At 47.5% G+C, this 26,518-nt stretch overlaps 1 protein-coding gene across 3 annotated transcripts in view; it reads left to right on the plus strand.

Annotated features, from left to right (window-relative positions):
• Positions 1–26,518, plus strand: part of LOC137427716 (multidrug resistance-associated protein 1) — a 126,921-nt gene that overhangs the window by 71,704 nt on the left and 28,699 nt on the right. For 2 of the 3 annotated variants that reach the window (XM_068117403.2, XM_068117405.2), the window contains 5 exons: positions 15,740–15,950; positions 16,207–16,276; positions 16,394–16,502; positions 16,592–16,811; positions 24,001–24,311. In XM_068117403.2, coding sequence (XP_067973504.2) covers positions 15,740–15,950; positions 16,207–16,276; positions 16,394–16,502; positions 16,592–16,811; positions 24,001–24,311 — 921 coding nt within the window. Of the gene's footprint in view, positions 1–15,739; positions 15,951–16,206; positions 16,277–16,393; positions 16,503–16,591; positions 16,812–24,000; positions 24,312–25,818; positions 26,130–26,518 lie in introns of all 3 variants that reach the window. The other variant, XM_068117404.2, reaches the window with a different exon arrangement.

Genomic DNA, 26,518 nt, shown 5'->3' on the forward strand with positions numbered 1-26,518 from the left:
TCATGTGTGAGTAAGATTATGAGAACATCGGTGTCAGAGGACCTCACAATGATGTTACCATTTGGACAAGATTGACATACGTGCTTGACATGCCAAACCAGCCTGGTGTCTGCCTCATCATGGGTACACACTAAGCTGGGGACTTCTTTCCTCTGGACACTGTTATCTTCCACCACATACTGATATGCACTTTGATCGAATCCAACAAAAAGGGACTTCCCACGGAGATGCTCAGCATAGGAGTTTCTTTTCCATTCATCAGTAAGAAATTGCAAGAGAGCTATCTTGAATGTGGAAGATTTCAGTGCAGCATTGAAGTCAGGTGGACGCCTCTGGTCAGGGCCTGAGATACCATATTTACTCTGAGTTCCACCAGATCCACGCAGGTCATGCTCAATATCTTTGATGGATGGTGTTTTGTAAGAATCACATACAAAATCAACCCTCTTGGACAATGCAGTTAACCTTGCTAGAATAACTCGCAATTTCAACAAATGTAGTGGGTACATTGACAAGAGAGTGGATGAGAAACATTGCATCAACAACACATGCATCCTGACTTGTTGGCTTTCCACTTTGCACTCTTTCCTCCAATTTGTGAAGCAATTTAGATTTGTCAGTTTTGTTTACAGATCCATCGACATGTGCCACTTGTGCCAGACTTAAGGGCACAGGAGTAAGAGGGTAACTAAATACCAAAGACAGATCCAGGGAATTGCTTGTAGCAAGGCAAAGCAGTCTGCCAAAGAGATCGCGTGTGCCTTTAATTCTTTGATCTTCTGGTCTTTAATAGTAATCTTGACTTTCACTGCATCTGATGAGAAATTCTTCAATTTGTGATGGGGGATGGGTTTTTCAAATCTGTTGGGATTGGCAAAACATTCTTTCTTGAATTTATTGTATTCTCTTCTGCCAGTTTCAACAGAGTGTAGGAGTTCTGTCTTCACCTCATCTGATGTTGCCTTTCCTGTTGATAAATTGTATAAGTGACTATCTTCAACAGACTCAACAAATGGATTCAGTGTGCTCTCAATGCTATTGACAATTTTGGCACCATCTTTGTTGTCACGCAGAACTCTATGATTTGTAAGCTCCTGTGTTTAATCTTCATTCTTTCGTAGTCATGCCATGTCAAACAGGTTCCCAAGAATTTCACTCCTCATTGCCCGAGTAATCATCCACCGACTTCTAGCACCGATGTTTTGAGTGAAGGCTGAGATACCAGTGATACCAGATACTGGACTGCATCCTCAGCATCCGTAGTTTCACAACTTCCTAATATTTCTAACTTTCGATTGACATATTTTCGGTCCCGATTACAAAATATACAGGTAGCCTCAAATACTCCTGATGTTGTGGTTTCAGGATGGTTCACTTGGGATCGCAGTGTTACATGGGATAAGGTTATCTCTTCTGTTGCTTTGGATTGGACTGCACTTTCTTTCTATTTGGGGATTGCAGTGAAGTTTATATAACAAGAACTGTGGAACCCCAAGTTGTCGGAAAAATCAGCTGGTAGTTGAACACAAATTGTTGACTATTTGGAGCTACCAGTTGGCATTGCCATTCTTGATTCTTTGGCAGACATCACCTTTTGCCAAGTGTTTGTGTCAAAAGGTTTGATGACATCCTTAGTAGGCCGTCCAACATGCAGAATGCACGTCACAGTTGCTGTAGATATGGTTGCTCTTGTTGCCATTTTGTCTTCAGTTGATGGCTGCTATCTTAGGAAGTCATATCTGAAACAGACAATGAAATAAATATTGTTAAACCTGTAACAAGATTGTGTCACTCAAGATCTAGTAAAATAATGAACATATTTGTCAAAAATGTGGATTATCTAATATGAGGATACCAGTACCACAGTTTACAAAACATATTTTAGATCTCTTATAAATCAAATAATGGTTACCAGAGCAATATTTTTCTCGATATAAAATTAATGTTATCTTTGGGTGGCCTGTAGGTAAATACTTTCATGTGGATACCTCACATGCGAATATAAATGATGATAAAATGCTATTTAGAATTTAAACCCAATTTCAGAGTTTCTGTGTAATACGCATAACCAACAAAAATGTGATTTTCACCCAAAAGGCTTGATGTCTAGCTTGTAAGACATTGATATTCAGATTCTTCATAAAATTATGATTTAGAAATGATTTAAAAACCATTTGGCCTCTGATTCCACATTAAAATGTACAATGTATTAGTGTGAAATTGATATTTTTGGACTTCAGAGCCACTCAAATGGCTGTTACCATGGCAACTATATTTTAATTTCAAATTATTTGTGTTCTTCAGTGATCTCCAGGTCAGTAGCTTTATTTTGATACCTCACATGACCATATACCAGAGAGTAAAATTGATATCTAGAATCGAAGCATAATTTTCAGATTTCGCCAAAATATAGAAAAATAACAACAAAAAAAACGCATTTTTCCCCCAAACCGCAACATTTGCGGCACATAAGAAATGGATTTTTGGAATCTGCATTAAATTTTGGTTTAGAAAAGTTGATCAAACCTTTTGGCCTCAGACGCTGCACAAAAGGTACCCTAGCTCTTGGACCACAAGAACATTGGAGATGTGTTCATTTACCAAGTTTCTTGTAGTAGAGATCGCCAAGTGGTTTAAGCATTCGAGCAAGCACTCCATTCAAAACCGTTAAGGAACGGCTGGCTTGGCAAGCGCTAGCTCGCTGCTCGGGAAAGGAGCACGACCCGAGCCTCTCCTTCAGTTTTGTATCAAACAGCAGGAACGAGTTTCAAAAGCTTGCTCCAAAAAATGCCACGGCAGCAGCAGAAAGGGCCATGGTATTAACCCAACATTTGTGGGTTATATAGAGTACAGTAGATCTTCGCTCAGTTCTGTAAGTAAACCTTACTGCACGGATTTTCGGGATTCCTCCAAATTTCTTCATTTAGTGTTATAAAGAGCACTAGTGACTGTTTAAAAAGCTAAGCATACATGTTTGTGGTTTCTAATATTTTTACTTCCTGTAGAAGCCGTTGCTCCCACAGAAACGCCATTATAACTATAAGCTGTTTATACACGTTAACACTGCAGGAAAAATGCCTTGGGGGAAGTGGGACATTATTCATATTAATTTTTTTTGGAATAATATTAACAATATGCGATTATCATTAATTTTGTTGTTCAAAGCGTCTTTGGAAAAACACCACGATAAATCTTCTTTGGACAAATGCCACGATAAAGCTGATTTAGCATTGATATGCACCTCAATACGCAACGCCATTGACGGCAATGGCGGGGAAAACCCGCTCGGGTGAGAAAACCCCCTTGCGGAGGTGGGCAAATGAATGCACTACAACCTTCATTATGTAACCCTTCGTCATCCTGTCAAGTTTGGTTGAGATTGGATAAGTAAGGACGGAATGTATTGGCGTCAAAAATTCGACACAGACAGACAGACATATTAAATGACGTTATTTTAGTATGATGATGCAGAAGAAAGAATCGTGGTTTAAAAAAAACAAAAAACTTAGTTTTTGCATGAGTCGAGGCCGAATCGTGTGCAAGTACAGGACATGAAATCCACAATGTGAAATAAATAAACAGAGGGGAAATTGCCAAGTCTCTATCTCTTCTCTATCTCTATAATATTCTGCTAAGGTGTGTGTGTGTGTGTGTGTGTGTGTGTGTGTGTGTGTGTGTGTGTGTGTGTGTGTGTGTGTGTGTGTGTGTGTGTGTGTGTGTGTTTGTGTGTGTGCTTTTGTGTTGGTGTTTTTGTGTGTGTGTGTGTTTTTGTTTGTGTGTGTGTTTTTGTTTGTGTGTGTGTTTTTGTGTTTGTGTGCGTTTGTTTTTGTGTTTGTGTGTGTTTTTGTGTTTGTGTGTGTGTTTTTGTGTTTGTGTTGTTGTGTTTGTGTGTGTGTTTTTGTTTGTGTGTGTGTTTTTGTGTTTGTGTGCGTTTGTTTTTGTGTTTGTGTGTGTTTTTGTGTTTGTGTGTGTGTTGTTGTGTTTGTGTGTGTTTTTGTGTTTGTGTTTGTGTTTGTCTGTCAATTGGGGGAGTGGCCACACCCATTCTGGAAGGGGCTTCAAAAAACAAATCTCCACCATTTTGTGTGCTCAGCAAAGCTTTGAGGCTCCATAGGCCTCGTGTCCATTTGAAGACTGAATCAGTGTCTTCTATCATAAGTTACCTTTTGAAGAAACAAAGGTAAATTTTGATTACAAATCATGCAAAGGAAGCAAGTTAATGCCTGCTTCATTCGGAGCGATTGTACACCCCGCCCCCCCTCCCCCCCCCCAAAGAAGATGCGTTTTCTTAATGTAGAGGAAATAAAATCGTGAAGTTTTCAATAAAAAAAAACTTTTTGGTTTTCGCACGAGTTTTCAAGGGTGAATCGTGTTCACGTCCAGGATTAAAAAACAAACTGCATTTCACGTGTGCATCGACATAATTAACAAATGTGAAATAAATAAATAGAGGAGAAATTCCACAAATGTGAACGGATATATTTTTCGTTCTTATTTTATAAGCTACTAGCCGAAAGCACCCGGCGTTGTCCGGGTTCTTTTTGAATGAATTTACTACTACTAGGGCATGCCCGTACTATATATAAGCTAGGACGTGCCCGTACGTGGGTGCCCGTTCCTTGCCAAAAAAAAAAAAAAAAAAAAAATTGTGTAGGGGTGTGTGTGTGTAAACATCCTAGGGCGTGCCCGTACGTGGGTGCAAAAAAACATGCGTGCAAACAACAACAACAAAAAAAAACTTTGAAACCACGTGGCAGTAACGACCACAGAACCCCCCCCCCCCCTCTATTTACATGAATGGTTTGGTCCATTCGCAACGACCACAGAACCCCCCCCTCTATTTACATGCAATGGTTTGGTCCATTCGCAACGCCAAAGCGAACGGCGAACGGCTAAATCGCCATAGCTCGGTAAGTACTTGTCCGATTAATTTCAAACCTTGAAAAGGCACATCCTCGGGTCCCCAGCAATATACCTGGCAAGTTGCAAGTATATCGGACCCGTGGTTGTCGAGAAACAGCGGTCACAGACAAACAAACAAACGTACAAACGTACAAACAAACACACAGAGATTACTGGAATTATAGATAGATAATTCAGCTTTTACTCGCGGCCGTAGAAGATTGACTACTATAATTCAGCTCAGCTTTTAATTGCGAAATAGGCCCAGCCTGGCCGATGCGGCCTCGACCCGCCTCACCACCTAGCCAAAACCTTCCCGGAGCCTGTCCCGACATTTTTGGTTCTTTTTGAATGAATTTACTGCCGTAATTAAGCTTTTACTCGTGGCCGTAGAAGATTGACTACTATAATTCAGCTCAGCTTTTAATTGCGAAATGGGCCCGGCCCAGCCGAAGCGGCCTCAACCGGCCTCGCCACCTAGCCTAAAACCTTCCCGTGGCCCATCCCGACATTTTTTTTTGTTTTAGAGGTTTCCTCCTATCTTTCACCGTTCAGGAGATTAGCTTGCGCAGACAAACAAACAAAAACTTTCTTTTATAATATAGAGAGACTAGCAGGAGTACCCGGCGCTGCCGGGTGGGGTGGGGGGGAGGGGGAGAGAGGAGGCAGTAGAGGGAGAGGGGAGGGGAGGGGGGAGTGGGGGGAATGGAAGGGGGCTCATCACCTTTTCGTTCATATGCTGGTGAATGTGCCGTTCATCACGTTTCTGAGTTGAGTGTGATGCCGGTCAGGAAGAAGAAGAAGCCTTACTACCAACTTCGTACACTTCCGGAATTGTTTGATTTATTTGTTTTCAAATGTCTGGTGATCGTTTTGTATTTATTTATGCGAATGTGTACTTGTATATAACTGTCATTAATTTAAAAAAGGCTTCGGCACTATTGAGCAATATTATTATTATTATTATTATTAGAGAGATACCCGTGCTACGCATGGGTGGGAGGCCAGAAGCAAACGGGCATTGCAGATACGGCGAATGCTAAAGCATGAAACCAATACATTCCACATTCCTGTAGCACCTTCAGTCACACGTCAGACATGGACAGCAAGTTCGTGAAGGACTTCCATGAAAAACGTACCCGTTCGCAAACAAACGGGTACGTTCACGTATAGAAACATCGATCGTGGGACCGTGGCGAATCTGCATATGGCGATGGCAAAATATCAGAAATTGAAGGGTTTTTAAAATTTTAAACGATTCATATAAACATCCGTTGAATCATATCACACGCAAATCATCAAAATCTAAACAGTGTCTTGAGAATTTCAATAAAAGCCACATCACTGTTCATATCGGTAAATATTATTCCATCGTGTTTCAAATCGTGATCGATACACTATGATCGTGATGATCGTGATCGTGAATCGTGATCGATAATCGTGTTCACAATCGCTATGTCGTATGTTCTCCCGATACGTGTACCAAATTCCCGATACGTGTAACTGTACCAAATCGACAGTTAAAAGGATGTTGAGCCGATAGCTGTTACGGCCTTGGCAAGATCGATCGAGACAGCAATCTGTTAGCGATCGATGGAGACATGTTGCTTTCCCGGTTGCAGCCGTTTGTTCGTCGTCACAATGAGAACAATGGACGTTATGCGAACACGAATGTTATGCGGAGTCCAAACCTGAGAATGCTGGAGACCAAAGCTGAAATTGGGAAAACTAAATAGCCTATTTTACTCCTGGAGGTCCCAGGATTACCCACCCAAAATATCTTTGCGATCGGTTCAGCAGTTTTTACGGTACCTTCGAACAGACGGACATTTGGTGAATTATAGTAAGATTATTATTATTATTATTATTATTATTATTATTATTTTATTTTTTTAAATCCAAAAAAACAACCTTTTTTTATTTCAGAATTTTCATTTTTGCCAAAAACTCTCCCAGGCACTCTGATGAACCTCTGAAAGTTTGACGAAGATCCGTTCAGCCATCTCTGAGAAAAATGGCGACACAGAGACACAGACAGACTAACAGCTCTGTTGTATAGTAGATGTGCACGTACACTTTAAAGAAGTTTATTTGAAATCTTTAATTTAAAAAAGTCATTTTGTATGGTGTAATGAAAAGAGTGACTTTGGTTTTTACCGGGCAGAAGGGTGTAACATAATGCCCTTATACACCGTCCATAAGAATTTTCCAAGGGACATTTCCATTTGAGCTGTATTCTTCAGATAGTCGTCCCAATCAAAATTGCAATTCTTAAATACTCTGCTCGTGGGGAGAAGGGCAGAGCATCGTTTACGTGTCGCCACTCGCGTTTGTAAATGCTATTTCCAAAATGAATAAAAGAATGACGGAACAGAACGAGACCGCCAATGAACGTTAACACAGACGTGCACGGGATGCTGAGCAACAAATACTTTGGAGGGTAATGTGTGCTCAACAAACATATACCAGAGCAGCTGTAATGAATCCGGATGAAGTATCGGATAAGCTTGTTGAAGATCATCATTGCGGTCCAAGTCTGATGACGTCACCATGCGTGTACTGTTCTGCGAAACATTTCACAAACGAATGAACAGGACAAGGATGGATTTACACTGTGTTGCTCCAAGAGAAAAGTTAAATTACCTCTAAGATTTGCCATACTTGCTCGATTGGAACTGCCTGAGTGGGGGAGGGGAGAGGAGGGCTTGGAGAGGTGTGAGGTGAGAGGCGTAAAGGGAAGAGAGGAGTAACGAGAAGAGAGGGGTGAGGTGAGAGGAGTAAAGGGAAGAGGAGTGGGGAGTTGGAAGGAAGTGAAGGGGGAAGAGTAAAGGAAAGGGAAGAGAAGAGTGAGGAGGAGTTGGAGAGGAATGAGGGGAGGAGAGGAGTGGAGTGTGAGGGGTAACATATTATGGAAAGTAAATTAATTGTTAGATTACATCATTTGTGGATATGATGAATTGTCAGTAACCATTTTGTAAAACTGAATGTGCAGCATCTAACTCAAGATGTCCAAATGTCACACGTCCATTGCCGTGGGATTCCCACGGGGGCTCCACTAGTGTGTGTGTGTGTGTGTGTGTGTGTGTGTGTGTGTGTGTGTGTGTGTGTGTGTGTGTGTGTGTGTGTGTGTGTGTGTGTGTGTGTGTATAGGGAATCCCCAATCAAAATATACATATATGTATATATATGTTTATGTATATATATATATATATATATATATAAATATATATATATATATATATATATATATGTATATATATATATATATATATCACCTGATCCCCAATCACCCACCCACCCACAATCACCCACCTGATATATATATATATATATATATATATATATATATTGTTGCGAATATGGAATTTGGCCTCCATATCCGCTTGTAAATATTCCCCTATTTTCTCCAATACTCCCCAACTTTCCCCGATCCCCCATTCCCTAGTCCCATTGCATGTAAATAACAATCAGTAGAGCCGACCTTCCCCTTATTCCCCCATTAAATGTCGTGCCCAGGTCCACCGCACCACACGTAGACAACTTTCGGACATCTTCCTAGTTATTCTTATTCTATGTCAGTTAAGGCCTCGTCTCCATTAATTATGACTCTTCGTTGCACCAGAATGTGATTATATGGCATCAGTAGTGAGTTTAGGACCTTTCCCATACCTCCTTCCATCTTCTTCCCCAACAATTACAACAACAACAGAGGAGATGGCGGCGGAGCGGGGGAGGATGCGTCCTCACACCGGCTCGATTAGCGCCATAGACCATGCGCTCCACGGGGTTACCACGAAGGGGCTCCTTGTCAGCTCCTCGTCAAGGGCGGAGCCTGGTAAACCCCCCGCACGCACCCAATGAGAAGCAACGTGCCGATTCCACGAGGCGGAGCTAACGAGCCGAGGGCGTGTCACTCCCCGCCGGATATACGCGGCCCCGCGCCGGATGTGACGTCAGATGCGCACCCAGCTTGGAGAAGGAAAGCCACCTGCGAGCGCTGAGTCAGATGCGCACCCAGCTTGGAGAAGGAAAGCCACCTGCGAGCGCTGAGTCAGATGCGCACCCAGCTTGGAGAAGGAAAGCCACCTGCGAGCGCTGAGTCAGATGCGCCCCCAGCTTGAGCAGACAAGACGCCATCCGAGCGCTGCGACCTCCCCGCATCTCTGGACCGGACCGAGTCGATTCTGACCTTTGAGCCCAGGTGCACCTGGAGCCATCGCTACCCGCCTTTCCTAGCCATCAAACCCCCGTGTGAGTCAGCCGTTGTCCCGTGTGTCTGTCGTCTGTCCGGGGTTAATATAAGAGTGTGTCTAAGTGCCTGTCTTCCTGTAATATACCTCTAGCCCCTGTAATCTAACCTTTTCCGTACGAATATACTTGAGAATCGAAACATTGGTGTCGTATTGTGTTATTGTAATCCAGCCGGGTGTCTTCTTTTTCTTATTGAGCCAGCGTGGCGCGGCTTCGTCAACGTCGAGTATAATCGGTAACTTGTGCAGACGTGGTCATACCAAAACCGCTCGGTAAACTAACATCTAAGCCACGTCGGTAACAATATATATATATATACACATATACACACACAGACTTGGCATTTAATATGGAATATTTTTTTTGTGGGGGTGAACTTTTCAAGATGACTTGGAACCAAAAGTTCATTGGAATTATTGTCCCCCGTCGCTCAGCGGAGCGAAAGGGGGACTATGGCTTTCTCGTCCGTCCGGGCGTGTGTGCGTGCGTAAGCGAAGGACCGCATTCGAATTTGATGTGTGGGTGCAACCCACGTCAAAATCCAACATGGCCGCCGCCATGTATGTCTGATGCCATGTATGTCTGAACCTTGTAACCTGCATATCTTGAAAAATGAGCGAAGTACCAACTTCTAATTTGGTGTGTGGGTGTATCTCGGCATAAGGACGAACGCTATTGAAAATTGGGTCGCCACGTCAAAGTCCAAGATGGCCGCCGCCATGTATGTCTGAACCTTGTGAGATGAATATCTTGAAAAATAAGCGTAGTACCAACTTCTAATTTGGTGTGTGGGTGTATCTCGGCATAAGGACGAACGCTATTGAAAATTGGGTCGCCACGTCAAAGTCCAAGATGGCCGCCGCCATGTATGTCTGAACCTTGTGAGATGAATATCTTGAAAAATAAGCGTAGTACCAACTTCTAATTTGGTGTGTGGGTGTATCTCGGCATAAGGACGAACGCTATTGAAAATTGGGTCGCCACGTCAAAGTCCAAGATGGCCGCCGCCATGTATGTCTGAACCTTGTGAGATGAATATCTTGAAAAATAAGCGTAGTACCAACTTCTAATTTGGTGTGTGGGTGTATCTCGGCATAAGGACGAACGCTATTGAAAATTGGGTCGCCACGTCAAAATCCAAGATGGCCGCCGCCATGTATGTCTGATGCCATGCATGTCTGAACCTTGTAACCTGCATATCTTGAAAAATAAGCGAAGTACCAACTTCTAATCTGGTGTGAGGGTGTATCTAGGCATAAGGAAGAACGCTATTGAAAATTGGGTCGCCACGTCAAAATCCAAGATGGCCGCCACCATATATATTCCTGAAACTTCTGAGCGAAATATCTCGAACAATAAGCGAAGTACCAACGTCTAATCTGGTGTGTGGGTGTACCTATTGGGTCGCCACGTCAAAATCCAAGATGGCCGCCGCGATCTATGTCCGAACCTTGTGAGATGAATATCTTGAAAGATAAGCGAAGTACCAACTTCTAATTTGGTGTGTGGGTGTATCTCGGCATAAGGAAGACCCCTATTGTAAAGTGGGTCGCCACGTCAAAATCCAGGACGGCCGCCACCATATATATGTCTGAACCTTGTGAGCGAAATATCTAGAAAAATAAGCGAAGTACCTTCTGGTGTGTGGGTGTATCTAGGCATAAGGAAGAACGCTATTGAAAATTGGGTCGCCACGTCAAAATCCAAGATGGCCGCCTCCATGTATGTCTGACCCTTGTGAGCGAAATATCATATCATAGCATGTTTTCTGCGTGTTCCACTTTGTCAACTCACATCACTTCCCCGATGGGGGACCTCGGCGTAACGCTTGTGTTGAAATTATTCTAGATTTTGTTAATGTGACCTTTAAAAGAAACAAAAACCACATTTGACATTTCGAAGCAAATAAATTGATCCTTGAAAGTGATGTAAACTGATATCGAACTAAATTCACAGACAGTACTGTGTTAAACTTCTGTGCGTTTTCCAGAAGTATCTCTTTATTTTTTACATTAGCCAATTTTTTTTAACAAAAGTTAAATTACGACTGGGATTACGGACAGTAAAATTACAGTTCAGTACTTCGTGTAACCCCCACGAGCATTCAGGAGAGCACGTACATGTTGAGGCATGCTGTTCACGAGATTTGCCAAGGTTTGGACAGGAATCGCTTGCCATGCAGTGACAATAGCCTGCTGCAATTCACGCACAGAGGCAGGCTGCTGGTCCAAGTTGTCGATTTGACGCGTTAATTCTGCCCACAAGTTCTCTATCGGATTCATATCTGGGGACATGGCAGGCCACTCCATATGCTCTACACCACGGTCAGCAAGAAAGTGTTGGATCAAGCGAGCACGATGAGGCCGTGCATTGTCATCTTGGAAGACAAAGTTTCCTCGAAAGGCTGCACGAACAAATGGAAGCAATGTTTCTTCCAGAATGGCCCTGTGCTTGAACTGGTTCAGGTTTCCATTCAGAACAACCAGGTCAGTTTTGTCCCCTGCATGAAAAGCAGCCCAAACGGTCACCCCACCACCTCCAGCTTGGACTCTTGGCACTATACAATCTTCGTTGCAGGCTACATGCAATTGTCTGCGCACTCGGACGCGGCCATATTGATGATAGACCAGAAATCTAGACTCATCACTGAAGATCACGTGATTCCAGTGTCCTGGCTGCCCTTGACGGTGCTCTCTGGCCCACTGCAATCTGTGCTGGCAGTGTTGTCTGGTCAGACGTGGCTTTCTCAGGGGACACCTGGCACGATAGCCTGCCTGAACCAGTCGTTGGTTGACTAGCCTTCTGGATACAGGCACATTTGTCAGTTGCTGCCACTCAGCCCTAAGCCGATTAGCTGACTTGCTACGGCCATTGCGGACTAACCGGTGCAGCTGGCGATCATCCCTCCTTGTGGTTCTGCGGGGACGTCCTGACCTCGGTATTGGAGTAGGGACACCCCTCTGAGCATTTCGTTTCAGGATCGTTGACACCTGACCTTGAGTGATGCCATACTGCTGAGCAATAGCATGCTGTTTCATGCCGGAATTTCGTAAAGCTACCACTAAATGACAAACAGCATTGTCGAGTTGACGGACCATCTCCAGGGGAAGCGGCAATAACTTTTGTAGGCGTGCAGCAGTTGTTTTCCACGAATACAGAACGCAACAACCCATATATACCCGATTGTGAAGCCAATCGTCAAATGTACCTGTCCGTACATTTTGTCATGCCACCTGTGATATAATCCTGTTATTGACTTCTTGCTGTGACAGACAATCAATGACATGGTTCTTTTAACAAAGAAATCACCGAAGCGTAAAAGAAACTCACCAGATTGATATACCGAGTTCAGAAAGTAAACCCAAGTCAAGAAAAAAAAAAATTCCATTTTAAATGCCAAGTCTGTGTATGTGTATATATATATATATATATATATATATATATATATATATATATATATATATACATATATATATATATATATATTGTTACGGTCCGCGATAAGATGTTGTGTTTGCCGAGCGGAGGCACCGTGGCCGAACAGTTACCCCGACTAACCCGATTCCCGAGCGTTGGCCGGATCGCGCCACAGATATTCAATAGGGAAAAGACTAAGGCGACACGGATGTGAAGAAGAAGCAGACAACCAAAAGGTTGGAAATACTACTAAATTTATTTCTACTATTTACATGCTCAAAATAACCAAGGAAGAAGGAAAGATAAGAAAATAATATACAGAAGATTTTAGAGACACAGTGAAAATACTAGCTTATCTAACAGGCTTAACTTATTCCCAGGGACAAGACAAAAGACAGACTACGAACACACTTACACGTGGGATGATGATAGGAATGGCAGGAGGTGGATGGCTGGAGGGGGGAGGCCGGTCCACGGATACCGCAGCCCGATCGGCGCGTTTGGCAGCCGCCGTTCCTTTTCGGTCCTGCTCAAACCGTCCGTCTGGTTCCAAGCTGCTGTGGCTGCAGTTTCGGTGGCTCAAGCTGCTGTGGATGCAGTTTCGGTGGCTCAAGCTGCTGTGGATGCAGCCGCCACTCTTGTCATGGACCTCTCTTTGTCATGGACCTCTCTACGCAACTTCTGACCACTCTTGCGCGCGCGCTTTTATAACGCCTCCGGCGATTAAGCTGCCGGCCTTCAGGACACGCCCATCGGTGTGCTCACCTCGGCCATGGTTGGTCGCGCGACCCTCTGGCTCCGCCCTTGATGACGACGGGCGGGCACGCCTTTCTTCCCCGACCCGAGCACATGTTCAATGGTGGTTTTGGAGGGGATGTAATTGGCAAATTGAGGCTTGGCCATGACGAAAGGGGAAATGGAGGTTTTTGGGAATGGGAATGAAGAATGAAGGGAATCTATCTTATTTCACTTGGTGCAATGGAGTGTCATTTTAATGGAAGACAAAGCCTTAACCTAATACACAGACTAAGGAAATAAACTACTGAACAGGGATATTATAGTGTCCTTCATGTATGCTTTATGGAATTAACTACCGGAACGCCCTTTGACCTTTATACAACAGACTGGAGCAAGGAGGGCTCAGAATAAAGCAATAATTCATAACAATTTACAATACAATAAAAACACAATAAAAAAACACAATCCTCATATCCGCAACTATATATATATATATATATATATACACACACATACATACATACTGTTATATATATATATATATACACACACATACATACATACTGTTATATATATATATATATATATATATAACAGCATTGGGGTTCTGGGGTTACCACGAGGGGGTTCTTCCTCAGACCTGCCCCCAGACCTGAGGCCACCAGGCCATGGATAACAACGGCCGATGGGTTTTTAAGCAACCATTAACATCAGTTGAAATAATTGGGTCTGACAGAGTCCTCTCACCTTTGTTGCATTACCTTTTTTGCAACCCAATGACCTCACCTAAAGACCGCACCGTCAGAGTTCACCCATTTTCCAACTACTATCACTACTATGGGCTGAACTCCTGGCTATCCACTTCGATATATCGACGTCTTCTTGCAATATCTCCAAGAAGTTCTGTCACTCAAGCTTTTGGGTCTCACTATCTGCCATGATCTTTCCTGGGAAAACCACATTTCAAATCTGGCCTCCAAAGCCAGTTGCCGACTGGGCATCCTCCGTCGTGCGAAGTCCTTCCTTGGCACACCTGAGCTCCTCACCACATACAAGGCTTTCATCCGCAGCTCAATGGAATACTGCTCTCCCCTCTGGGCTGGTGCTGCTGCCTCACACCTAGCCCGTCTTCACGCTGTTGAAACCAAAGCATTCAGAATCATTGGAATCTCCCGCGATGAAGCTAACTCCAAGGGCCTCTCACTCACTCACCGCAGGCAGGTTGGTGGTCTTTCCGTCTTCTACCGACTCCTCTCTGGCCTTGCCCCCCCAGCTCTCTCTGGGCTCTGTCCCGCAAATATTCCGGCAGGTCGCACAATATCTGCCTGCAACCCTCTTATGGTTAAACTGCCAAAATCAAGACTCTCTGCTCAACTTCACTCCTTCATTCCTCTTTTCTCCTGCCTCTGGAACAAACTTCCTCACTCTCTTCAATCCCACTCCACCCTCCAGGTCTTTAAAACAGCTGTTCACCACCATCTCTTATCTTCCCCCATCCAAAACCTTGATGTTTTCTACCCCCGCTAATTTCACCCCAATTCCACTTTTTTGAAATACCAACTTCTGTCCTGGAAGTCCTTGGTGTCCTTGTGTTTTATACTTCTCCCTCCCCCCCCCCCCTTCCCACGCCTCCTCCCCCCAAGCCCTCTCCCTTCCACACATCTCCCTGCTCTCAAATGTTGTGTTTGTGTGCTTCCCCTTCTCTCCCCATCTTGTCTTTCGCTCCCTCTTTTTATATATTTTGTTTGTCTGGTTGATTTGTTTGTGCAGTAAATGTTAGCTCTTTCACGAGCCTCGATTCAGTATACAAAAAATATATATATATCTGCAGTCATGGTTCCCACCTGTGGTCCACGAGACTGTTCGTGGGGTTCCACGGGAAAATAACAAGAAAAAAGGGAACACTCAACAAACCTACGAGGCCATAAAAGTGCATGTTCCATGTCAAGTCCAAAGTGTCTTTTGGGAACATATACAATGCCTCGGAGTACACTAACTACATGATTACTTTCCTCTCCCCAACTCAAGAGATCGATGTATGGAGCGGCTGTGTGTTGTGATGATGGTCGTACATTCTGGTACAGGACGATTTCACAAACCACTGCTCTCTAACACCAATCACACCACTTTCTCTGGTGCTTGTGCAGGAAACTAAGCAGGCAAAATATGCCATTTGAAGAGACACGCAGTCAGCTCATTCAGTTGAGAACGTGTGGTTGGACGAGCAAAATATTGATCCAATAAAAGGGGGATTTTGCTGGTTGGTTGGAATGGGAAGGGATGTTGGTGGAAGAGTTGGTCTTTGCTCAGTCGCTGAGTTGGTCGCAGTTCCACCCTCTGTTATTGCACAAATGATTGCTCATTTGTATGAACCAGAGAGAAACGCTTGTACATGCCATTGCTTTTGTTGTTTTCACTATTCCTCCCGCAGACGCGCGTGTTGGTAACTCACGGATTGAGCTTCCTACCTCAGATGCACCACATTGTGGTTTTGGTCAGTGGTCGAGTCACTGAAAGCGGTTCTTACCAGGAGTTGCAGCAGCAGGACGGAGCGTTTGCAGAGTTTCTCAGAAGTTATGCACAGATTGAGGAGACACAGTCTCAGGAAGAGTCTCTGTCGCCACCACTGACACCTCGTTCGAGTACGAGATATTTTGGCTGTTTGTGTTACCTGCTTATTACCCCATCCTTTGTTGATGTAACATCAGGACCTTTAGCTTGTGGCTACGTAAATGGTGGCCACAGCTGCCAAGCCAAAGTGACCACATAACTTGCGTCACTGATGCAGTTCCCCCTGTCGGTTAGAGGAGAAATTTAGAATTTAGCCATATTAGCCTGTTGTAATAATGACCAACCACCAATGTTCTCTTCAAGCACTGGCTCTGCCTTTCTTCACAGATGCTTCGAGTAGAGAAGGGGCAAAGACACATCACGTTAGAGGGAGAGAAGCCTCTGATGTTTTAAAAAGGTATAATTTGGTTATCCCAAACTATTCTTGCTGTTGTACCTGATTCTTGACTACTATGTGGTTCCATTGTGTGTTGCTTTATGCACCTTGTCCTCTTGTCCTGTTACCTCTGCCTAGGAATCCAAGCCTGAGTGACCATCCACAGGAGGGTTTAGAGGTTAAAGGCAAAGATGGAGAGCAGACCGGCGAGAAACTTATCGAAGACGAAAAGGCAGAGACTGGACGTGTGAGTTTCGAGCTTCGTCAGCACTCCTCGAGTGTTTGCTCGCATCCCTGTGCTTGGCATCTATTTCTGTGGGGGTTTGTTTTTGCCAGGTGAAGTTGTCCGTGTTCTTGGAGTACTTGCGTGCTGTTGGAATTTGGCTTGCGGTCATCATCTTGCTGCTCTTTGCCTGCCAACATGGCGCCACCATTGGGGCAAACTTCTGGCTCAGCGCCTGGTCCAACGATGCCTCCATGAATATGACCGAGGAAGAGGCCCAAGCTAACACTCGGCGACGGCTGGGAGTCTACGGAGCCTTCGGGGGAGTCCAAGGTCTGGCAGAGGATTAAGATTCCAACCTTGCTTGTTTTCTTTGCATTAATCGTCCACCTATGCATACCCGCTTGGAGCATTCACAGCTAGTGGGAAATGACGTTGATATGCACGAGCAATTGCAGGTCTGTGGATAGGCTGAAAGAATAACTTTCTACTGCTGTGTTGACTTCCTAAATTGGAGCTCCAAATGGTCATAATACCATGTTTTTTGTTCTTTTTGGGGGGGTGGGGGGGGATCTGCTCCACTACTCTCCAAATTGTTGGCTTTCTTGGCGTTGCTTTTCCTGTTTTTTTTATTTATTGATAGCAAATACACCTGTCTCTTTGCTAATGGGAATACAAAGAGAGGGGAGGAGAGAAAGAGGGGGTTTGGAGAGGAAGAGGAGGAAGACACACACACACACACACACACACACACAGACACAGACACAGACACAGACACAGACACACACACAGACACACACACACACACACACACACACACACACGGGCGGAGACACACACACACGGGCGGAGACACACACACACGGGCGGGGACACACACACACGGGCGGAGACACACACACACACGGGCGGGGACACACACACACACACGGGCGGACACACACACACACACACGGGCGGGGACGCGCACACGGGCGGAGACGCGCACACGGGCGGAGACGCGCACACGGGCGGAGACGCGCACACGGGCGGAGACGCGCACACGGGCGGAGACGCGCACACGGGCGGAGACGAGCACACGGGCGGAGACGCGCACACGGGCGGAGACGCGCACACGGGCGGAGACGCACACACACACGGGCGGACACGCACACACACACGGGCGGAGACGCACACACACACGGGCGGACACGCACACACACACGGGCGGGGACGCACACACACACGGGCGGGGACGCACACACACACACACACGGGCGGGGACGCACACACACACGGGCGGAGACGCACACACACACGGGCGGAGACGCACACACACACGGGCGGAGACGCACACACACACGGGCGGAGACGCACACACACACGGGCGGAGACGCACACACACACGGGCGGAGACGCACACACACACGGGCGGAGACGCACACACACACGGGCGGAGACGCACACACACACGGGCGGAGACGCACACACACACGGGCGGAGACGCACACACACACGGGCGGAGACGCACACACACACGGGCGGAGACGCACACACACACGGGCGGAGACGCACACACACACGGGCGGAGACGCACACACACACGGGCGGAGACGCACACACACACGGGCGGAGACGCACACACACACGGGCGGAGACGCACACACACACGGGCGGAGACGCACACACACACGGGCGGAGACGCACACACACACGGGCGGAGACGCACACACACACGGGCGGAGACGCACACACACACGGGCGGAGACGCACACACACACGGGCGGAGACGCACACACACACGGGCGGAGACGCACACACACACGGGCGGAGACGCACACACACACGGGCGGAGACGCACACACACACGGGCGGAGACGCACACACACACGGGCGGAGACGCACACACACACGGGCGGAGACGCACACACACACGGGCGGAGACGCACACACACACGGGCGGAGACGCACACACACACGGGCGGAGACGCACACACACACGGGCGGAGACGCACACACACACGGGCGGAGACGCACACACACACGGGCGGAGACGCACACACACACGGGCGGAGACGCACACACACACGGGCGGAGACGCACACACACACGGGCGGAGACGCACACACACACACACGGGCGGAGACGCACACACACACACACGGGCGGAGACGCACACACACACACACGGGCGGAGACGCACACACACACACACGGGCGGAGACGCACACACACACACACGGGCGGAGACGCACACACACACACACACGGGCGGAGACGCACACACACACACACGGGCGGAGACGCACACACACACACACGGGCGGAGACGCACACACACACACACGGGCGGAGACGCACACACACACACACGGGCGGAGACGCACACACACACACACACGGGCGGAGACGCACACACACACACACGGGCGGAGACGCACACACACACACACGGGCGGAGACGCACACACACACACACGGGCGGAGACGCACACACACACACACGGGCGGAGACGCACACACACACACACGGGCGGAGACGCACACACACACACACGGGCGGAGACGCACACACACACACACGGGCGGAGACGCACACACACACACACGGGCGGAGACGCACACACACACACACGGGCGGAGACGCACACACACACACACGGGCGGAGACGCACACACACACACACGGGCGGAGACGCACACACACACACACGGGCGGAGACGCACACACACACACACGGGCGGAGACGCACACACACACACGGGCGGAGACGCACACACACACACACACACGGGCGGAGACGCACACACACACACACACGGGCGGAGACGCACACACACACACACACACGGGCGGAGACGCACACACACACACACACGGGCGGAGACGCACACACACACACACACGGGCGGAGACGCACACACACACACACACGGGCGGAGACGCACACACACACACACACGGGCGGAGACGCACACACACACACACACGGGCGGAGACGCACACACACACACACACGGGCGGAGACGCACACACACACACACACGGGCGGAGACGCACACACACACACACGGGCGGAGACGCACACACACACACACACGGGCGGAGACGCACACACACACACACGGGCGGAGACGCACACACACACACACGGGCGGAGACGCACACACACACACACGGGCGGAGACGCACACACACACACACGGGCGGAGACGCACACACACACACACGGGCGGAGACGCACACACACACACACGGGCGGAGACGCACACACACACACACGGGCGGAGACGCACACACACACACACGGGCGGAGACGCACACACACACACACGGGCGGAGACGCACACACACACACACACGGGCGGAGACGCACACACACACACACGGGCGGAGACGCACACACACACACGGGCGGAGACGCACACACACACACACGGGCGGAGACGCACACACACACACACGGGCGGAGACGCACACACACACACACGGGCGGAGGCGCACACACACACACACGGGCGGAGACGCACACACACACACACGGGCGGAGACGCACACGCACACACACACGGGCGGAGACGCACACGCACACACACACGGGCGGAGACGCACACGCACACACACACACGGGCGGAGACGCACACGCACACACACACACGGGCGGAGACGCACACGCACACACACACACGGGCGGAGACGCACACGCACACACACACACGGGCGGAGACGCACACGCACACACACACACGGGCGGAGACGCACACGCACACACACACACGGGCGGAGACGCACACGCACACACACACACGGGCGGAGACGCACACGCACACACACACACGGGCGGAGACGCACACGCACACACACACACGGGCGGAGACGCACACGTACACACACACACGGGCGGAGACGCACACACACACGGGCGGAGGCGCACACACACACGGGCGGAGGCGCACACACACACGGGCGGAGGCGCACACACACACGGGCGGAGGCGCACACACACACGGGCGGAGACGCACACACACACGGGCGGAGACGCACACACACACGGGCGGAGACGCACACACACACGGGCGGAGACGCACACACACACGGGCGGAGACGCACACACACACGGGCGGAGACGCACACACACACGGGCGGAGACGCACACACACACGGGCGGAGACGCACACACACACGGGCGGAGACGCACACACACACGGGCGGAGACGCACACACACACGGGCGGAGACGCACACACACACGGGCGGAGACGCACACACACACGGGCGGAGACGCACACACACACGGGCGGAGACGCACACACACACGGGCGGAGACGCACACACACACACGGGCGGAGACGCACACACACACACGGGCGGAGACGCACACACACACACGGGCGGAGACGCACACACACACACGGGCGGAGACGCACACACACACACGGGCGGAGACGCACACACACACACGGGCGGAGACGCACACACACACACACGGGCGGAGACGCACACACACACACACGGGCGGAGACGCACACACACACACACGGGCGGAGACGCACACACACACACACACGGGCGGAGACACACACACACACACACACACGGGCGGAGACACACACACACACACACACACACGGGCGGAGACACACACACGGGCGGAGACACACACACGCACGCTCACACGCTCACACACACATGGGAGGGGCTAAGAAGGGGGGGGGGGATAGTGGGCATCCACATATCACAAAACTTTCAGAGAGAGGGAGAGAGGGAGAGAGGGAGAGAGGGAGAGAGGGAGAGATGGCGAGAGGGAGAGATGGCGAGAGGGAGAAGAAAAGAAAAAAAGAAAAAAAAAAAAAGTGTATTGTGTGTAGTTGCAGAGGACATATGTTATACAAATGGGTAAGAGTCATGTTTTGCCTGTTTTAGATCTGGCAACATTGAGTGTATGACGTCAGTAGAGCAGTTCCAAGATGGCGGCTCCCTCAGAAGCATGCACCACGGAGGAGCAACGTTCTGTCATCCGTTTCTTGGGAAGTGAGGGTGCGAATCCCAGTGAAATCCATCGCAGAATGTAGACAATATGGTGACATGTTTATTGCTGCAGCAGGTGTACGACTGGGACAGGAAGTTTAAAAGCGGAGTGTCCAGTGTGGCAGACGCTGCTCGCACGGGCCGGCCTCACACAGCCGACACACCAGAAATGGTTGCAGGCGTTGAGCGCATGCTAAGGGAAAACCGTCGCATTACGCTGGATGAAGTGGTCTCCGAATTGAACATTAGCCATGGATAAACACTATATCATTCACAACGTGCTGGGGTTCCGCTAAGTGTCTGCAAGGTGGGTGCCGAGACAACTCGCATCCGAACTGAAAGAATAGCGAGTGGACGCATGTGAAGAACTTCTGCAACGTTATGAAACAGAAGGTGACGCTTTCTTACAGCGCATAGTGACTGGGGATGAAAGCTGGGTCCACTACTTTCAGCCAGAAACGAAGAGGGCAAGCAAAGAGTGGCGCCATTCAACTTCACCGAAGCCCAAAAAATTCCGCACACAGCCGTCTGCTGGAAAAGTGATGCTGACGCTCTTCTGGGATAGCCGAGGCCCACTTGTAGAGCATTACATGCCCAGAGGGACCACAGTCACCAGTGCATCATACCGCGACCTCCTTAAAAATCATCTGACACCAGCAATCAGATCAAAACGTCATGGACTACTCACTACCGGTGTTTTGCTGCAGCATGACAATGCTCGGCCCCATACTGTCCGTGCTACAACTGCAACAATCGAGGACCTGCATTTTGAGTGTCTGCCTCATCCACCCTACTCGCCAGACCTCGCCCCTTCGGATTACCACATCTTTGGGCCACTTAGAGGCGCTTGGTGGAACCACGTTCTGATCCGACGAAGAGGTCCAAGAGGTGGTGCATGAATGGCTACACAAGCAGCCACAATATTTTTTTCGAGAGAATCTCCATTGCGTTCAACGCTTTACTAAGGCCTGGATTTATGTTGAAAAATAACACCGTTGTTCCACACGTACATGCAATAAACAAGTTGTGAAAAATATTTTAAGGTTACTTATTCACTGCCCCTCGTACCTTTAGTCAGTGCAGTATGCTGTTTATTCTACCAGGTGAGTGCCAGGGGTATTGCCCCTATCTTTAACTGTTAAAATGACGTTTATCAAATGCATCTTTTGCGCAACCATCATTTTTTTATTTTTTTTCCCCAGAATGCCCAACACTAATTAATGCATTTGGCATCGAGCCTCATTCGCCCGTCTCTATTTGCAGCCTTTGACTCACTTGCATATTTCATCAAGGGGCGACGCCAGGGGATCACCACTTGGATTTATAATGTTCTGTTTAGTGAGCTTGGCGCTAAAGTTGGGGGAGGAGGATGGGGAAAGGTTGGATTGGATTTAAAATTTTCATGATGCACTTCTCCAAGTCACGGTGATGATAAACTGTCTTCCAGGTCGGGCCCTTTTACCTCCGCCGCCCAAGGTTATGTATTCACCCGTTTGTCTGTCTGTGAGCAGGATATCCTGAAAAGCTATGGACAGATTCTGATGAAATTTGGTGGACAGGTTGGGTGTGCGACAAGGAAGAATTTAATTGTGTATATTTTTGTGAAGATCTGGATCCGTATCCAGATGCTATAATTACCTTCGCCACCGAAAGTGGATGGAGGTTATGTTTTCATCCCTGTCTGTTTGTGTACAAGATATCTCAAAAAGTTGTCGACGGATTCGGACAAAATTTTGCAGAGATGTAGTGTATGTGACAAGGAAGAATTGATTCGATTTTGGTGAAGATCCAGATCCGGCTAGTCGAATTTTTCAGTGATTCTTCACCATTGGGAGATAGGGCCAAAAACGATACACAGCAGGATATCTCAAAAATTATTGACGGAATTGGACGAAACTTTGTGGACAGGTTGAGTGTGTGACAAGGACGAATCGATTTGATTATGGTGAAGATCTGAATATGTGTTTGGATATGAGAATTATTTAATATTTCAAGTGATTCTTCACCATTGAGAGGATCGGGCCAAAAACGATATATTGCACGATTTCTCTAGTTATGGACGGATTATTACAAAACTCGGTGGATGAGTTCGGTAGGTGACGAGAACAAGCCGATTAGGTCGTGGTTAAGGTCTGGATGCAGATCCGGCCTATCGATGGGATACAAGACTACAATGTTCAGCCTGGTAGAGGGAGGTATGCGCTCTACCGTATGCTGTTCTAGTTGAGCTTTTTCTGTCAATTTTTACGAAAGAACGTTTGTTGGTTGGAAAGCTGTAAAGTTGATGCCACATGTAATGATTTTTTTTTTCCCCTAAAATAAATTAACTAAATAATTTTTTGAGCTTTGGAGTGGGCTATGGGAGGTTGAATATTGTTTGCCGCCATTCGGTGACTAGAATGCGAAGTTTTGTGCTGTTGTTGCATTTGATTAAATTTTTCACGGCTGAAAGATAACTCTGTATGTGATTCTATGCATGTCCAGCATTAAACCCACAAAGGTCATTCCTCCACAGGATTGATGGTGATCTCTTGCTCATTCCTCCTGGCCCTGGGTGCCCTTCGTGCTGCAAACACCTTGCACCACGTTCTTCTTTCTAACAACTTGCGCGCGCCCCTCTACTTCTTTGACGTCACACCTCTCGGGCGAATAATCAACAGATTCTCCAAGGATATCAATGTGGTCGACGAGGTCCTTATGCCGATTTTCCTCATGTTCCTTGGCACGGCGTTCAACTGCATCTCCACGTTTGTTGTTGTTATGGTCACCACGCCGATGTTCGGCCTTGTCATGTTGCCGTTGGCAGTGCTCTTCGTATTCGTGCAGGTGGGAGCTGGAGCAGAGATGTCGAGCTGAAAAGTCTTGACTGAGGAATGTGTTCTTCCTGCTGAACTAATTGCGCCTTTTAATGCTTGGATCAGTCTTCTTACCAATCTAATCCACCATTGTCATCGTCCCCTCACCAATGTGTTTTGTCTAACTACATTTGGTCGTGCGTCAGCCATACCTTATTATTCCTACCGTTGTTCACTCCAAATGTGTATCTCTTAAGACGAGCCCTGATTCGAGTGGTCTTGACGTCGCCTGTTTTTGTGAAATTTCAAGCTTTTTTTTTTTTTTTTTTTTTAAGGGATTTCAAGATTGAAAGCAAGTGCTTCATCCATGGCTGTATCTTCTTCAAAAATCCTATCTTCAAAAATTAAAAAGAGGCAACTACCAATCTCGAAAGAACAATTTTGACGTGGTCTTTGGTGTCGCTCCACCACCTGCCTCTACTTTTGCTTCACAATACATACACCCTTTCTGCTTCCTATTTCCCTTCACCCTACCAGTTCACTCAAATTTGTCTTGAATATAAACTTTAAAAGCAGAGAATGCTTGCATCTGATTGTTATTCAGTCTTTCACTTTCTGTCTTCAAATGAAAAAATGCACCAATTAATCAGCGAAAGTCACTTCTGTGAATTTCCAAGTAATTTCTGTGGAGACTTCCAGATCTTGCCGTCGTGGGTCCCTAATTGGCTGTGGAACATCACGTGGGGGTTTTTTTATGCGTTCACCGACGAAGTCGCCGGACGCATTACGTCTTCGAGTTAGCCGTCCGTCTGTCCATCCATCCGTCCGTCCATGATGGGTTTTTGTTACCGCGATAAATTACGAACGGCTGAAGGAATCAACGTCAAATTTGGTACAAGTATGTATGATGATGCAAAGGTAAACTCGTTAGATTATGGGGCCAGAAGGTGAAAGGTCAGAGGTACCATTTTGTAAGAATTCTGTTACCAAGCTAGCTTGTGAAGCATTGATGGGATTTTGTCCAAACTTGGTATAAGTACATATTATGATGCAAAGATGAACCAATTAACTTTTGGCTCAAAGGTCAGAGGTCATGTCAGGTAAAAAATGTGATACTTGAAAACAACTGAAGAGATTTAAATCAAACTTGGTCCAAGTATGTAAAATGATGTAATAATGTGGGCGGAGTCATATCGGTCGACGTTGCTAGTGCCTTCCTAGTTTTGTGTCAATTGTGCAAGACACGGTTGTCTCCCCCAGGAGCTACAGAGAAATGCATTGAAGTTGTATTTTCTTCAGAATGGTGTATTGTTTTTAATGTTTGGAGGAAAAGCAAAATTACTCTGATTATCAGATTGAATAATCCTTCATTGCGAGTTTTCCCTTTCAATCCAGCTTCTCTCCCAAAGCTTGCCTCACTTGCTCTTCAGACATCTTGTGCTGCCCTCTCTTGCATCTGCAGTCCTTCACCCTATTGAGCGCTGTGACCTCTGTCATATAGACCGCCACTAATTGAACTTGTCGACCTTTGGCTGCAGGACTAAGCACTTTGCTGTACTCTATTCTTATTGGCATTGCTGGAGTGTTCTCCTCTACACACCTACACACGGCTATGCTGTCGCAAGTTCTCCGGCTACCTCAAACTTTCTTTGAACGAACGCCCAGCGGCGCGCTCCTCAACCGTTTCGCCAAGGACATCAATGTGGTAGACGACGTGTTGCCCAGGATTATATCGGCATTCCTCAACTGCACTTTCTTCACGCTTGATGTCCTTTTGGTCGTGACCGTAGCGGTTCCGATGATCATTATTGCTTTTCTTCTCCTCGCAGCAGTTTTTTATATGACACAGGTTGGAGCGAGCACTTTTTTCTTCTTTTTTTGTTTTGTTTGTTTGCTTCACAACAATTGTAACCACCACATAATCGCATCCTGTCCCAGCTTTGTTTGCACTCGATTTGATCATGCGCTTCTCTGCTACTGCTTACCCAAAGTTGGCCATAAACGGAGGCAATCTGTTCCGTCGAATCCTGCACATTTTGCTTCGACACAAATCATCAAAAATGATTGTAAAGCAAATTTGGTGTAAACACGAATAGAAATGACCAGAATTGTTGGACTAATGCTTCCCACAAGGCATTTGACCTTTGGCTGGGACTTGCGCCAGTGTACGTTCACTTGGCTGGTGAACCTCTCACAAAACTCTTCAGTATCTGAGGATAATGTTTTGGGTTTCGTACA

Source organism: Myxine glutinosa, chromosome 5 (assembly GCF_964187855.1).
Source record: "Myxine glutinosa chromosome 5, kmMyxGlut1.1, whole genome shotgun sequence".
Classification (NCBI taxonomy): domain Eukaryota; kingdom Metazoa; phylum Chordata; class Myxini; order Myxiniformes; family Myxinidae; genus Myxine; species Myxine glutinosa.